The following is a 14,147-nucleotide window of genomic DNA, read 5'->3' on the forward strand; positions in this document are numbered from 1 at the left end:
TGGCCAGGGAATAAATGGACTTATAGAACAGGAGTGTAAAAAGATGGTTAAAAATAAAGTGAAAGGAACTGCTATGAAAAATGAGGTCAACTGTCTGTTCAGCAATGCACTCAGTATCCGCAATAAAACAGAGGAGATGGAGGAAATCATATATATTCTGCTAAAAAACAAGAACAAGCTAAACATTAAAGAGACTCCATGGACGAATAAAGCCATAAGGGAAAAACTGAGGGTAAGGAAAGAGGCATACAGCGGGGGGAGAGCATGATAAGAGAATACGAAGAGATTAGGAAAGTCCAAAAAACAATTAGGAAGGCAAAGAGGAACTATGAAATTAAAATTATCAAGGAACATTTAAAAAAAATAGTAAAATATTTTACAGGCACATCAATAAAAAAAGGAAGGTCGGGATGGGAATAGGGCCATGAAGGGATGGAGAGGATAATACCACAGGCAGTGATAGAGAGATGGCAGAAATATTAAATAATTACTTTGCCTCAGTATTTACCAGGGAGATAGAACAGGTGGACGTGACATTGGATGAAGAGATTAGTAATGAAATAACTGCATTTAAAATAAAAAGAGGAGATATATTAAATAAACTAATCAAACTCAAAGAGGATAAAACCCCTGGTCCGGACAGATTACATCCGCGCATTTTGAAAGAATCTAGGGAAGAGATAGCAGAGGCATTACTACACATATTTAATAATTCATTAGAAAAAGATGTAGTGCCAGAGGACTGGCGGATAACTAACGTAATACCAATATTTAAGAAGGGAGATAGAACATGTCCAGGGAATTATAGACCAGTCAGCTTAACATCGGTGGTAGGAAAAATAATGGAATCTCTACTAAAGGAGAAGACAGAAGAACATCTAGAAACCAAAAACATAGTAATGAATAGTCAGCATGGATTTCAAAAGGGAAAGTCTTGCTTGATCAACCTCAATTAATTTTTTGAAAAGGTATCAGAAAGAATAGACAAGGGTAATGCAGTAGATGTAATTTATCTAGATTTTCAAAAGGCCTTTAATAAGGTACCACATAATAGAGTAATGAATAAGGTCAGAGAATGTGGAGTCAGGGGACAAGTAGCAGAATGGATTGCTGGCTGGCTTCAAGACAGAAAGCAGAGAGTGGGAGTAAAGGGTAGCTATTCACAGTGGCAGGAGGTGGGTAGTGGTGTTCCACAAGGATCAGTGCTAGTCCACTGTTGTTCACAATTTACATTAACATTTTAGACTTTGGAATCAAAAATAGAATTTCTAAATTTGCGCATGACACCAAATTGGGGGGATAATTAATACTGAGGAGGACTGCAACAAATTACAGGAAGACATTAATAAACTTGCAGAATGGGCAGATAATTGGCAAATGAAATTCAACACAGATAAATGTGAGGTATTACATTTTGTTAGGAAGAATAGGGAGGTCACTTACTACTTGGAGGGTGCGAGTCTAGGTGAGGTAGAGGAACAAAGGGATCTCGGAGTACAAATACACAAATCACTAAAAGTATCGACACAGGTTAACAAGGCCATAAAAATAGCAAACCGAGCACTAGGGTTTATTTCTAGAGGGGTAGAATTGAAAAGTAGAGAGGTTATGCTAAACCTGTATCGAACCTTGGTTAGACCACACTCGGAGTACTGCGTACAGTTCTGGTCACCGTATTATAAAAAGGATATAGAGGCACTGGAGAGGGTGCAGAGAAGATTTACAAGGATGATACCAGAAATGCGAGGGTATACATATCAGGAAAGGATGAACAGGCTGGGTCTCTTTTCTCTTGAAAGAAGGCTGAGGGGTGACCTAATAGAGGTCTTTAAAATTATGAAAGGTTTTGATAGAGTGGATACAGAGAGAATGTTTCCACTTGTGGGGAAGAGCATAACTAGAGACCATCAATATAAGATCGTCACCAAGAAATCCAAGAGAGAATTCAGAAGAAACTTCTTTACCCAGAGAGTGGTGAGAATGTGGAACTCGCTACCACAGGGAGTGGTTTAAGCGAATAGTATCGATGCATTTAAGGGGAGGCTGGACAAGCATCTGAGGGAGAAGGGAATCGAGGGTGACGCTGATAGATTTAGATGACGAAAGGTGGGAGGAGGCTCGAGTGGAGCATAAACACCGGCATGGACTGGTTGGGCCGAATGGCCTGTTTCTGGGCCGTATATCCGCTGTAATCCTATGCAACTGAGTCCTTTAGTGATGATTTAAAATTCTGCCCTCTGGTCTCCAACTCAAACAATGGAAAGAGAATTTCCCCATTTAGCAAAACCTCTCCTACCTTTCAACGACTATCAGATCTCCCCAAACCTTCTCGTTCTGATGGAGTGACCCCCAGTCTCTTCTCTTAACTCAAGCGTCTCTCCCACCTCTGTCCTCCTCCCCTGAAGGGGCTGGACTCGTCGCTGCTTTTAGGTCCCTCCCCCATTATCCTAATCCCTCATCATTCCCCTAATCCCCCTCCATTCCCCAAATCCCCCTCCATTCCCCTAATCCCACCCCATTCTCCTAATCCCACCCCATTCTCCTAATCCCACGCCATTGCCCTAATCCCACCCCATTCTCCTAATCCCACCCCATTCCCCTAATCCCACCCCATTCTCCTAATCCCACCCCATTCCCCTAATCCCACCCCATTCCCCTAATCCCGCTGCATTCCCCTAATCCCCCTCCATTCCCCAAATCCCACCCCATTCTCCTAATCCCACGCCATTGCCCTAATCCCACCCCATTCTCCTAATCCCACCCCATTCCCCTAATCCCGCTCCATTCCCCTAATCCCCCTCCATTTCCCAAATCCCCCTCCATTCCCCTAATCCCTCCCCATTCCCCTAATCCCACTCCATTCCCCTAATCCCCCTCCATTCCCCAAATCCCCCTCCATTCCCCTAATCCCACCCCATTCCCCAAATCCCACCCCATTCTCCTAATCCCACGCCATTGCCCTAATCCCACCCCATTCTCCTAATCCCACCCCATTCCCCTAATCCCGCTCCATTCCCCTAATCCCGCTCCATTCCCCTAATCCCCCTCCATTCCCCAAATCCCCCTCCATTCCCCTAATCCCTCCCCATTCCCCTAATCCCACTCCATTCCCCTAATCCCACCCCATTCCCCAAATCCCACCCCATTCCCCTAATCCCACCCCATTGCCCTAATCCCACCCCATTGCCCTAATCCCGCTCCATTCCCCTAATCCCGCTCCATTCCCCTAATCCCACCCCATTCTCCTAATCCCGCTCCATTCCCCTAATCCCGCTCCATTCCCCTAATCCCACCCCATTCCCCTAATCCCCCTCCATTCCCCTAATCCCGCCCCATTCCCCTAATCCCCCTCCATTCCCCTAATCCCGCTCCATTCCCCTAATCCCGCTCCATTCCCCTAATCCCACCCCATTCCCCTAATCCCCCTCCATTCCCCTAATCCCACCCCATTCCCCTAATCCCGCTCCATTCCCCTAATCCCGCTCCATTCCCCTAATCCCACCCCATTCCCCTAATCCCCCTCCATTCCCCTAATCCCTCCCCATTCCCCTAATCCCCCTCCATTCCCCTAATCCCTCCCCATTCCCCTAAATCCACCCTATTCCTCCCAGGATTCTGACGCACTCTCCTGCTCAGTGTCCCATTATTACCTTTCAGTTTGGGAACCCACTGTTTGCTCCAGGTAATAGGAAGCCATCGAGAACAGGTCAATGAAATCCAGGAAGTCTCGCGGAGTAATGAGCGGCAGAGTGGGGGCCATGTGTTTGGCATAGCTCAGAGCCGATTGGTGAATTAAGGCCATGGCTTTGGTGATGGCTGGGATGAGCATCCAGTTCTGAGCTACAGAACGACCTAATGAGAGAGGAGATGGCACCAGTCACCCTGTGGCTGCTGTAATGGCACTCAGTGAATTACACAATGCTGCTCACAACAAAGAATTTGCATTTATATAGCACCTTTCACGACCGTGGCACATTCCAAAGCACTTCACAGCTAATGAAGTACTTTTGAAGTGTAGTTACTGATGTAATCTACGAAAAGCGGCAGCAATTTATGCACAGCAAGCTCCCACAATGAGATAAATGGGGATGTTGGCTGAGGGATAAATATTGGGCCAAGGACACTGGGGAGAACAACCCCGCCCTTCTCCGACAGTGCGCCGCTCCCTCAGTACTGCCCCTCCGACAGTGCGGCGCTCCCTCAGTACTGCCCCTCCGACAGTGCGGCGCTCCCTCAGTACTGCCCCTCCGACAGTGCAGCGCTCCCTCAGTGCTGCCCCTCCGACAGTGCGGCGCTCCCTCAGTACTGCCCCTCCGACAGTGCGGCGCTCCCTCAGTACTGCCCCTCTGACAGTGTGGCGCTCCCTCAGTACTGCCCCTCCGACAGTGCGGCGCTCCCTCAGTACTGCCCCTCTGACAGTGCGGCGCTCCCTCAGTACTGTCCCTCCGACAGTGCGGCGCTCCCTCAGTACTGCCCCTTCGACAGTGCAGCGCTCCCTCAGTACTGCCCCTCCGACAGTGCGGCGCTCCCTCAGTACTGCCCCTCTGACAGTGCAGAGCTCCCTCAGTACTGCCCCTCCGACAGTGCAGAGCTCCCTCAGTACTGCCCCTCCGACAGTGCAGAGCTCCCTCAGTACTGCCCCTCCGACAGTGCAGCGCTCCCTCAGTACTGCACTGGAGTGTCAGTCTGGATTATGTGCTCAGGTCTGTGGAGTGGGGACTTGACCTCACGAACTCTGACTCAGGGTCGCGAGTGCTGCCCACTGAGCCACAGCTGACACCGTATAACTGGAAGAGGCCGTCCTCTGGGCCCTGTACCACAGGATGGCAGAATCACAGGAACAGGACGAGGCCATTCAGCTCTTCGAGCCTGTTCCTCCATTCAGTTAGATCATGGCTGTCTGTATCTTCACTCCATCTACCTGCCTTGGTTCTGTAACCCTTAATACCCTTACCCAACAAAAATCCATCAATCTCAATCTTGAAAGCTCCAATTGACCCCCAGCCTCAACAGCGTTTTGGGGGAGAGAGTTCCAGATTTCCACCATCCTCTGTGTGAAGAAGTGCTTCCTGACATCACCCCTGAACGGCCTGGCTCTAATTTTAAGGTTCTGCCCCCTTGTTCTGGACTCCCCCCACCAGAGGAAATAGTTTCTCTCCCTCGACCCGATCAACTCCTTTAATCATCTTAAACACCTCGATCAGATCACCCCTTAATCTTCTAAACTCGAGGGAACACAAGCCCAGTCTGTGCAACCTGTCCTCGGAATTTAACCCTTTCAGCCCCGGAATCATTCTGGTGAATCTGCGCTGCTCCCCCTCCGAGGCCGATATATCCTTCCTGAGGGGCGGGGCCCAGAACTGAACCCAGTGTCCCCATGGGGTCGGAGTAGAGCTCGGGACAGCTTTAGCACAGCTGCCGCCCGCCCTGCCCCCAACCCCCCCATGCTGAGACCTTGGCCGGACATCAGACTGACCGTTGGTCCTGTTGAGTGTTGAGAGGTTGCCGATGCCAAGGTGCGAGGCAGCGATCTGCGTGTAAATTCGGTGAGTCCACGGCTGCCAGACATCAACTGAGCTGCAATGTCCAAGGAGGTGAGTCAGGTGTCCGGGGAGTCCGGTCCTCAGTCCCAGGGGGTACCTGCTGTCCTCACCATCCAACAGAAACATCAAGTGGAGGAACTGCACCACAGCCTGAAAGAACCTGGCGACAGAGCGAGAGAGTCAGTACCGGGGGAGGGGGAGGGGGAGGACTGGATCCTGGGCTTTGGGGGGGGGGGGGGGGGGGGGGTGAAATTCGGTTGTTTTGTGCCTCCCATTAGCGCCCCAAGGGGGCACAAACCAACTAGCGCCCGGGCGCGATGCCGCTAACACCTCCCGCGATATTCAGCGGGAGGTTAGCGGTAGCGCACCCACGGCGCTGTGCCTCTGGCGATGACGTCATCGCCGTGCGCAGCGCCCCGGCCGCAAACGTGGGTCGCGCCCCCTGACCTACCACCAGACGCTATGTCAGGGGTCAGGAGGGCATACGTGCGGCGATAATTAAAGGGCAGGTGCTGGGCGGCCATTTTCTTTGTGGGTCGCCTGCCAGCACCTTCCCCCCTCTGCCCTCCTCGAGTGCTGGGCTCTTTTGCCGGCAGCACGCTCCCCGGTGTCCCACTAGGGCCCCCGGTGCGCGCTGCGCTAGGCCCTTGCCCTTTAATCAGGGGAGAGAGGCCTGCAGTACCGCGGTGCTCCGTGCCGACCCACCTGGCACTGCTGCGCGTAGCGCTGCGATATTGAACTGGAGCACCCCAAGAGGGAGGGGCAGCGCCCTGGCGAAGTAACCGCCCCAAAGGGGGCGCGAGCCAATTTTTGCCCCATAGAGTCAAAATGCAAGGAGGTTGGTAAACCATTATAAATCACTGGTTAGGCCCAGCTGCAGCAGTGTGTCCAATTCTGGGCACCGCACATTACGACAGATGTCAAGACCTTGGAGAGGGTGCAGAGGAGATTTACAACAACAACAACTTGTATTTATATACCGCCTTTAATGCAGTAAAACGTCCCAAGGCGCTGCACAGCAGTAATTATAAGACAAATAATCTGACACCGAGCCACATAAGGAGATATTAGGGCAGGTGACCAAAAACTTGGTCAAAGAGGTCGGTTTTAAGGAGCGTCTTAAAACATGAGAGGTGGAGAGGTTTAGGGAGGGAATTCCAGAGCTTGAGGCCCAGGCAGCTGAAGGCATGGCCGCCAATGGTGGAGCGATTATAATCAGCGATGCTCAAGAGGGCAGAATTAGAGGAGCGCAGATATCTCGGGGGGTTGTGGGGCTGGAGGTGATTACAGAGATAGGGAGGGGTGAGGCCATGGAGGGATTTGAAAACGAGGATGAGAATTTTGAAATCGAGGCTTTGCTGGACCGGGAGGCAATGTAGGTCAGCGAGCACAGGGGTGATGGGTGAACGGGACTTGGTGCGAGTTAGGACACGGGCAGCCGAGTTTTAGATCACGTCAAGTTTACGTAGGGTAGAATGTGGGAGGCCAGCCAGGAGTGTGTTGGAATAGTCAAGTCTAGAGGTAACAAAGGCATGGATGAGGGTTTCAGCAGCGGATGAGCTGAGGCAAGGGCGGAGACGGGCGATGTTACGGAGGTGGAAGTAGGCAGTCTTAGTGATGCTGCGGATATAGCAACATAGAAGATAGGAGCAGGAGTAGGCCATTCGGCCCCTCGAGCCTGCTCTGCCATTCAATGAGATCATGGCTGATCATCCAAATTCAGTACCCGGTCCCCGCTTTCTCCCCATACCCCTTGACCCCTATAGCCTTAAGAAATATATCCAACTCCTTCTTGAATACATTTAATGAATTGGCCTCTACTGCCTTCTGTGGTAGAGAATTCCACAGGTTCACCACTCTCTGGGTGAAGAAATTCCTCCTCATTTCTGTCCTAAATGGCTTACCCCTTATCCTTAGACTGTGACCCCTGGTTCTGGACTCCCCTGCCATCGGGAACATCCTTCCTACATCTAGTCTGTCCAGTCCTGTCAAAATTTTATAAGTTTCAATGAGATCCCCTCTCATTCTTTTAAACTCCAACGAGTATAAGCCCAATCGACCCAATCTCTCCTCATACGTCATTCCTGCCATCCCAGGTATCAGCCTGGTGAATCTTCACTGCACTCCCTCCATGGCAAGAACATCCTTCCTCAGATAAGGCAACCAAAACTGCACACAATACTCAAGATGTGGTCTCACCAAAGCCCTGTACAACTGCAGCAAGACATCCTTGTTACTGTACTCAAACCCTCTCGCTACGAAGGCCAACATACCATTTGCCTTCTTAACCGCCTGCTGCACCTGCATGCTTACCTTCAGTGACTGGTGCACAAGGACACCCAGGTCTCGTTGCACTTCCCCTTCTCCCAATCTATTGCCATTCAGATAATAATCTGCCTTCCTGTTTTTGACACCAAAGTGGATAACCTCGCATTTATCCACGTTATATTGCATCTGCCATGCTTCTGCCCAATCACCCAACCTGTCGAAATCATACTGGAGTTTCTCTGCATCCTCCTCACAGCACACACGCCCACCCAGCTTTGTGTCGTCTGCAAACTTGGAGATATTACATCTAGTTCCCTCGTCTAGATCATTAATATATATTGTGAATAGCTGGGGTCCAAGGACCGATCCTTGCAGTACCCCACTAGTCACTGCCTGCCACTCGGAAAAAGACCTGTTTATTCCAACTCTTTGCTTTCTGTCTGCCAACCAGTTCTCTATCCAAGTCAATACCTTGCCTTCAATCCCATGTGCCTTAACTTTACACGCTAATCTCTTATGCGGGACCTTATCGAAAGCCTTTTGAAAGTCCAAATACACCACATCCACTGGTTCTCCCATATCTATTTTACCAGTTACATCCTCAAAAAATTCCAGTAGATTAGTCAAGCACGATTTACCTTTTGTAAATCCATGTTGACTTTGTCCGATCCTGTCACTGTTTTCCAAGTGCTCTGCTATTACATCTTTTATAATGGACTCTAGCATTTTCCCCACTACCGATGTCAGGCTTACCGGTCTGTAATTCCCCATTTTCTCTCTACCACCTTTTTTGAATAGTGGGGTTGTGGCAGAGCCACTGAGGGACTTTGAGCAACTGTGCATAATTCCCTTTAACGAGGTTTTACTCCAGTCTGTTAGTGATTTCTGTGTTTGTACATACTGTTTGCATGCACGGGGCGCGGTCCCTTTAAGACAGCGGCAAAGCGCGGGTAAACGCGATGATGTCTTGCCGCTAATCACGTGACCACCCAAGCGCGGGAGAAATGTGATGATGTCATGACGCCATCCACGGGACTGCCCTGGCAGTCCTCGTGGAGCCTCCGACCAGCAAAGACCTGTTTTCGTGTTTCTCCTGTATCGATCTCGACAAACTGTTTAAACTCATTAGTTCTGCATTAAAACTTGTTTGTTTGATCGCCTGAGTCGACCTCAGTTCTTAGATAGGAATTTGGCAATTCCTACAGGGTAACATTAGCTACCCTCCAATCCATGGGTACTGTTCCAGATTCCATCGAATGTTGGAAGATGATCAGCAATGCATCTACTATTTCTAGGGCCACTTCCTTAAGTACCCTAGGATGCAGATTATCAGGCCCTGGGGATTTATCGGCCTTCAATCCCATCAATTTCCCTAACACCATTTCCCTACAAATACTGATTTCTTTCAGTTCCTCCCTTTCATCAGACCCTATGTTCTCCGACATCTCTGGGAGGTTATTTGTGTCCTCCTTTGTGAAGACAGAACCAAAATATGTATTTAATTGGTCTGCCATTTCTTTGTTCCCCATTATAAATTCCCCTGATTCTGACTGCAAGGGACCTACGTTTGACTTCACCAATCTTTTTCTCTTCACATATCTATAAAAGCATTTACAGTCAGTTTTTATGTTCCCTGTAAGCTTACTCTCATACTCTATTTTCCCCATCTTAATTAATCCCTTTGTCCTCCTTTGCTGAATCCTAAACTGCTCCCAATCCTCAGGTTTACTGCTTTTTCTGGCCAATTTATATGTCCTCTCCTTGGATCTTATGCTAGCCCTAATTTCCCTTGTTAGCCACGGTTGAGTCACCTTTTTTGTTTTATTTTTATGCCAAACTGGGATGAACAAATTCTGTAGTTCATCCATGTGGTCTTTGAATGTTTGTCATTGCCTATCCACCGTCAACCCTTTGAGTGACATTCCCCAATCAATCCTACCCAACTCGCGCCTCATACCATCGTAGTTTCCTTTAATTAAATTTAGGATCCTAGTCTCTGAGTCAACTACTTCACTCTCCATCTTAATGAAGAATTCTATCATATTATGATCGCTCCGCCCCAAGGGGCCTCGCACGACAAGATTGCTAATTATTTCTTTCTCATTACATAATACCCAGTCTAAGATGGCCTGATCTCCAGTTGGTTCCTCGACATATTGTTCAAGGAAAACATCCCGTAAACACTCCAGGAATTCCTCCTCCACAGTATTGTTACTAATTTGGTTAGCCCAATCTATATGTAGATTAAAGTCACCCATGATGACTGCTGTGCCCTTATTGCACTGTTCTCTAATTTCCTTTTTAATGCCATCCCCAACCTCCGCATTACTGTTTGGAGGTCTATATACCACTCCCACTAATGTTTTCTGCCCCTTTGTATTTCTCAGTTCTACCCATACAGATTCCACATCATCAGAGCTAATATCCTTCCTTACAATTGTGTTAATCCCCTCTTGAACCAGCAATGCTACCCCACCTCCCTTTCCTTTTTGCCTATCTTTCCTGAATATCGAATACCCCTGGATGTTGAGTTCCCAGCCTTGGCCACCCTGGAGCCACGTTTTCGTAATCCCAACCAAATCATATTCGTTTACCACTATCTGCGCAGCTAATTCATCCACCTTATTACGAATGCTCCTCGCATTAAGACACAAAGCCTTCAGGCTTGTTTTTTTAACGCTTAGACATATTAGAATTATTATTTACTGTGGCCATGTTTGATTTAAACCGTTGATTTCTCTGACTGCCAACTTTGTTTTTCTCCTTCCTATCTTTTGCTTTTATCCTTTTTTCCCTTTCCTCTGTCTCCCTGCTCAGGTTCCCAACCCCCTGCCATTTTAGTTTAAACCCTCCCCCAGAGCACTAGCAAATATTCCCCCTGGGACATCGGTCCCGGTCCTGTCCAGGTGCAAACCGTCCAGTTTGTACTGGTCCCACCTCCCCCAGAACCGGTTCCAATGTCTCAGGAATTTGAATCCCTCCCCCTTGCACCATTCCTCTAGCCACGTATTCATCTGAAATATCCTTCTATTTCTACTCTGACTAGCACGTGGCACTGGTAGCAATCCTGAGATTACTACCCTTTTTTAATTTACCTCCTAACTCCCTATATTCAGCTTTTAGGACCTCATCCCAGTTTTTACCTATATCGTTGGTGCCTATATGCAACACGACAACTGGCTGTTCACCCTCCCCTTCCAAGATGTTCTGCAGCCGCTCTGAGACATCCTTGACCCTTGCACCAGGGAGGCAACACACCATCCTGGAGTCTCGTTTGCGGCCGCAGAAACGCCTATCTATTCCCCTTACAATAAAATCCCCTATTACTATAGCTCTACCCCTCTTTTTCCTCCTGTCCTGTGCAGCAGAGCCACCCCTGGTGCCAGGAAGTTGGCTGCTGCTGCTTTCCTCTGATAAGCCATCCCCCCCAACAGTATTCAAAGTGGTGTATCTGTTGGAGAGGGGGATGTCCACAGGGGACCCCTGCACTACCTGCCTGCGCCTACTACTCTGCCTGTTGGTCACCCGTTCCTTTTCTGCCAGTGGGCGGAAGCTCATTTCAGGGTCAAATATGACACCAAGGTTGCAAACAGTGTGGTTCAGCCTCAGACAGATGTTAGGGAGAGGGATGGAGTCAGTGGCTAGGGAAGAGAGTTTGTGGCCGGAACCGAAAACAATGGCTTCGGTCTTCCTAATATTTAACTGGAGAAAATTTCTGCTCATCCAGAACTGGATGTCAGTCTGACAATTTCGAGACCGTGGCGGGGTCGAGAGAAGAGGTAGTGAGGTAGAGCTGGGTGTCGTCAGTGTACATGTGGAAACTGACGCTGTGTTTTCGGATGATTTTCCAGAATGGTTCCAGGGATGAGGGACTTCAGTTACGTGGAGAGACTGGAGAAGCTGGGATTGTTCTCCTTAGAGCAAAGAAGGTTAAGGGGAGATTTGACAGAGTTGTTCAAAATTATGAGAGGTTTTGATAGAGTAAATAAGGAGATACTGTTTCCAGTGACAGGAGGGTCGGTAACCAGAGGACACAGGTTTAAGGTAATTGGCTAAAGAACCAGAGGGGAGATGAGGAGAATGTTTTTTACGCAGCGAGTTGTTGTGATCTGAAATGCGCTGCCTGAAAGGGCGGTGGAAGCAGATTCAATAATAACCTTCGAAAGGGAATTGGATAAATATTCGAAAAAGAAAAATTTGCAGGGCTGTGGGGAAAGGGCAGGGGGGAGTGGGACTAATTGGAGAGCTCGTTCAAAGAGCCGGCACAGGCACGACGGGCCGAATGGCCTCCTCCTGTGCCGTATGATTCTACAGTGTGGCAGTACAGGGGGAGGAACCAGGAGTCATGAGATGTTTGGGGGGGCCTGAGAATTGGGGGATCTAATAGAACTCGAACATGAGAAGTAACGGGGACCAGGAGGGGGGATGGGGCGCTGGGGGGAATGGGGCGCTGGGCGGAATGGGGCGCTGGGGGGAATGGGGCGCTGGGGGGAATGGGGCGCTGGGGGGAATGGGGCTCTGGGGGGAATGGGGCGCTGGGGGGAATGGGGCACTGGGGCGGATGGGGCACTGGGGCGGATGGGGCACTGGGGCGGATGGGGCACTGGGGAGCTCTGGGGGGAATGGGGCGCTGGGGGGAATGGGGCGCTGGGGGGAATGGGGCACTGGGGCGGATGGGGCACTGGGGCGGATGGGGCACTGGGGAGCTCTGGGGGGAATGGGGCGCTGGGGGGAATGGGGCGCTGGGGGGAATGGGGCACTGGGGCGGATGGGGCACTGGGGCGGATGGGGCACTGGGGAGCTCTGGGGCACTGGGGCGGATGGGGCACTGGGGCGGATGGGGCACTGGGGCGGATGGGGCACTGGGGAGCTCTGGGGGGAATGGGGCGCTGGGGGGAATGGGGCACTGGGGCGGATGGGGCACTGGGGCGGATGGGGCACTGGGGCGGATGGGGCGCTCTGGGGGGAATGGGGCACTGGGGGGGGTGGAGCAAAATAGTCGGACTCGATCACTCGGGAAAGATGGAGGGAACGAACGTGTGAAGGGGTGGAATCAGTGAAGCTCGGAGTCGTTAGGGGCAAGCTTTTCCAGTGCTGCCCACAGCTCGAGGATCAATTTACCAAGAGCTGGTCCTTCAGGAAAAGGCCCATCATTGAACATTCTCCACCTACCTCTCCAAAATCTGCTCTTCCTTCAGATTCCACGCCAGGTTCTTGCTAGCGGCAAACTCTTTGGCCAGCTGTTCCAATTCACCGGCAGAGTAAAGCCCAGGGTATTTACCCTCTGCCATCACATCGCACAGGTTGTGGACAGTGTCCTGGCCCAGAGCCCCGTGTACCATCAGCACCGTGCAGCTTCCCTGGAATCCGGCCTGGTAACTCGCCCGCTTGACCACCTCAGCCATCTGGGCCCGGGACATCTGGCCACTGAGCTGGAAGACTGCGGCCATGGTGAGGTGTGCGGCCAGTCTGACCAGCGTTTTGCGGCCAGTGCAGTGAGCGAGAGCCAGCAGGGCGCAGTGAGCTCTGGGCGTGCACAGCGCCCGGTAGATGCGGGCAAAGTGACCCACGGCCTCCTTGAATAAAATGATCTGGTGGTTGGTTTTGTTCTTGTGGTTGTGTTGCCGGACGATCTGGCTGAGCTGCTGGGCGAGGGTCTCGCTGCTCAGCTCCCGGTATGGGTTCCACCTGGGAGAGTTCATTTGCTGCCTGTTGCCTGGACGGACTGCTCCTTTGCTGAAGATGAGCTCCGTCAGGGCTTCTCCCGTGTACATTAAGTGGAGTGGGAGCAGCGGTTTGATCGAGTTTGACCTCTTGCGTCTCCTGCTGCGACCTCCAGCTTTGAACCGCCTGTGCCGACCCTTGACCTTCTGCCTGAAAGTTCCACTCTCCTTTGGGGGAACTGGATCGAGAGTAACGTGAGGTCTGCCCGTTCTAGCACCGTCCACGGCTGTCGTGTCCACTGTGCGACTGTCCGAGTCTAAAGACAACAAGTCCCTTTGGGAATGACCGGATCCTGTGCCTATGTTTCTGGGTCTGTCCAACATCTGGCTTTGAATCTCGGATTCCGATTCTGCCACCTGCAGAGTTTGGGATGATTGGGGCTCGAGATCGGTGCCGTCTTCGGCCTCTCCCCCTTCCCCAGGGGATATCTCTCCTTGTTTCCGCGCACCCTGCGCCTCCAGGGAAAGCAGCAAGTTGTCCTGGTGGTATTCCCGGACATTGGATTCGATCTCCGAAGAGACCAGGTCCGATGGTTCAACGATCCTCTGCAGGAGTTCTGGGTCTTTGGCAGCCTCCAAGTGGCAGGTACAGAAGTTAGCCTGAGCTACTCTC

The 14,147-nt window shown here is 50.8% G+C and overlaps 1 protein-coding gene across 2 annotated transcripts in view; it reads right to left on the reverse strand.

Annotated features, from left to right (window-relative positions):
• LOC147112203 (dynein heavy chain domain-containing protein 1-like) overlaps positions 1-14,147 on the reverse strand; it is a 181,202-nt gene that overhangs the window by 86,458 nt on the left and 80,597 nt on the right. For both annotated transcript variants that reach the window (XM_085999853.1, XM_085999852.1), the window contains exons 6-8: positions 12,984-14,147; positions 5,477-5,703; positions 3,651-3,852 (exon numbers count right to left, since the gene is read on the reverse strand). The exon at positions 12,984-14,147 is cut by the window's right edge and continues 619 nt beyond it. In XM_085999853.1, the coding sequence (XP_085855979.1) occupies positions 3,651-3,852; positions 5,477-5,703; positions 12,984-14,147 (1,593 nt within the window). The remainder of the gene's footprint in view (positions 1-3,650; positions 3,853-5,476; positions 5,704-12,983) is intronic.

Source organism: Somniosus microcephalus, chromosome 10 (assembly GCF_052327205.1).
Source record: "Somniosus microcephalus isolate GS21.2 chromosome 10, FLI_Smic_1.0, whole genome shotgun sequence".
Taxonomy (NCBI): Eukaryota; Metazoa; Chordata; class Chondrichthyes; order Squaliformes; family Somniosidae; genus Somniosus; species Somniosus microcephalus.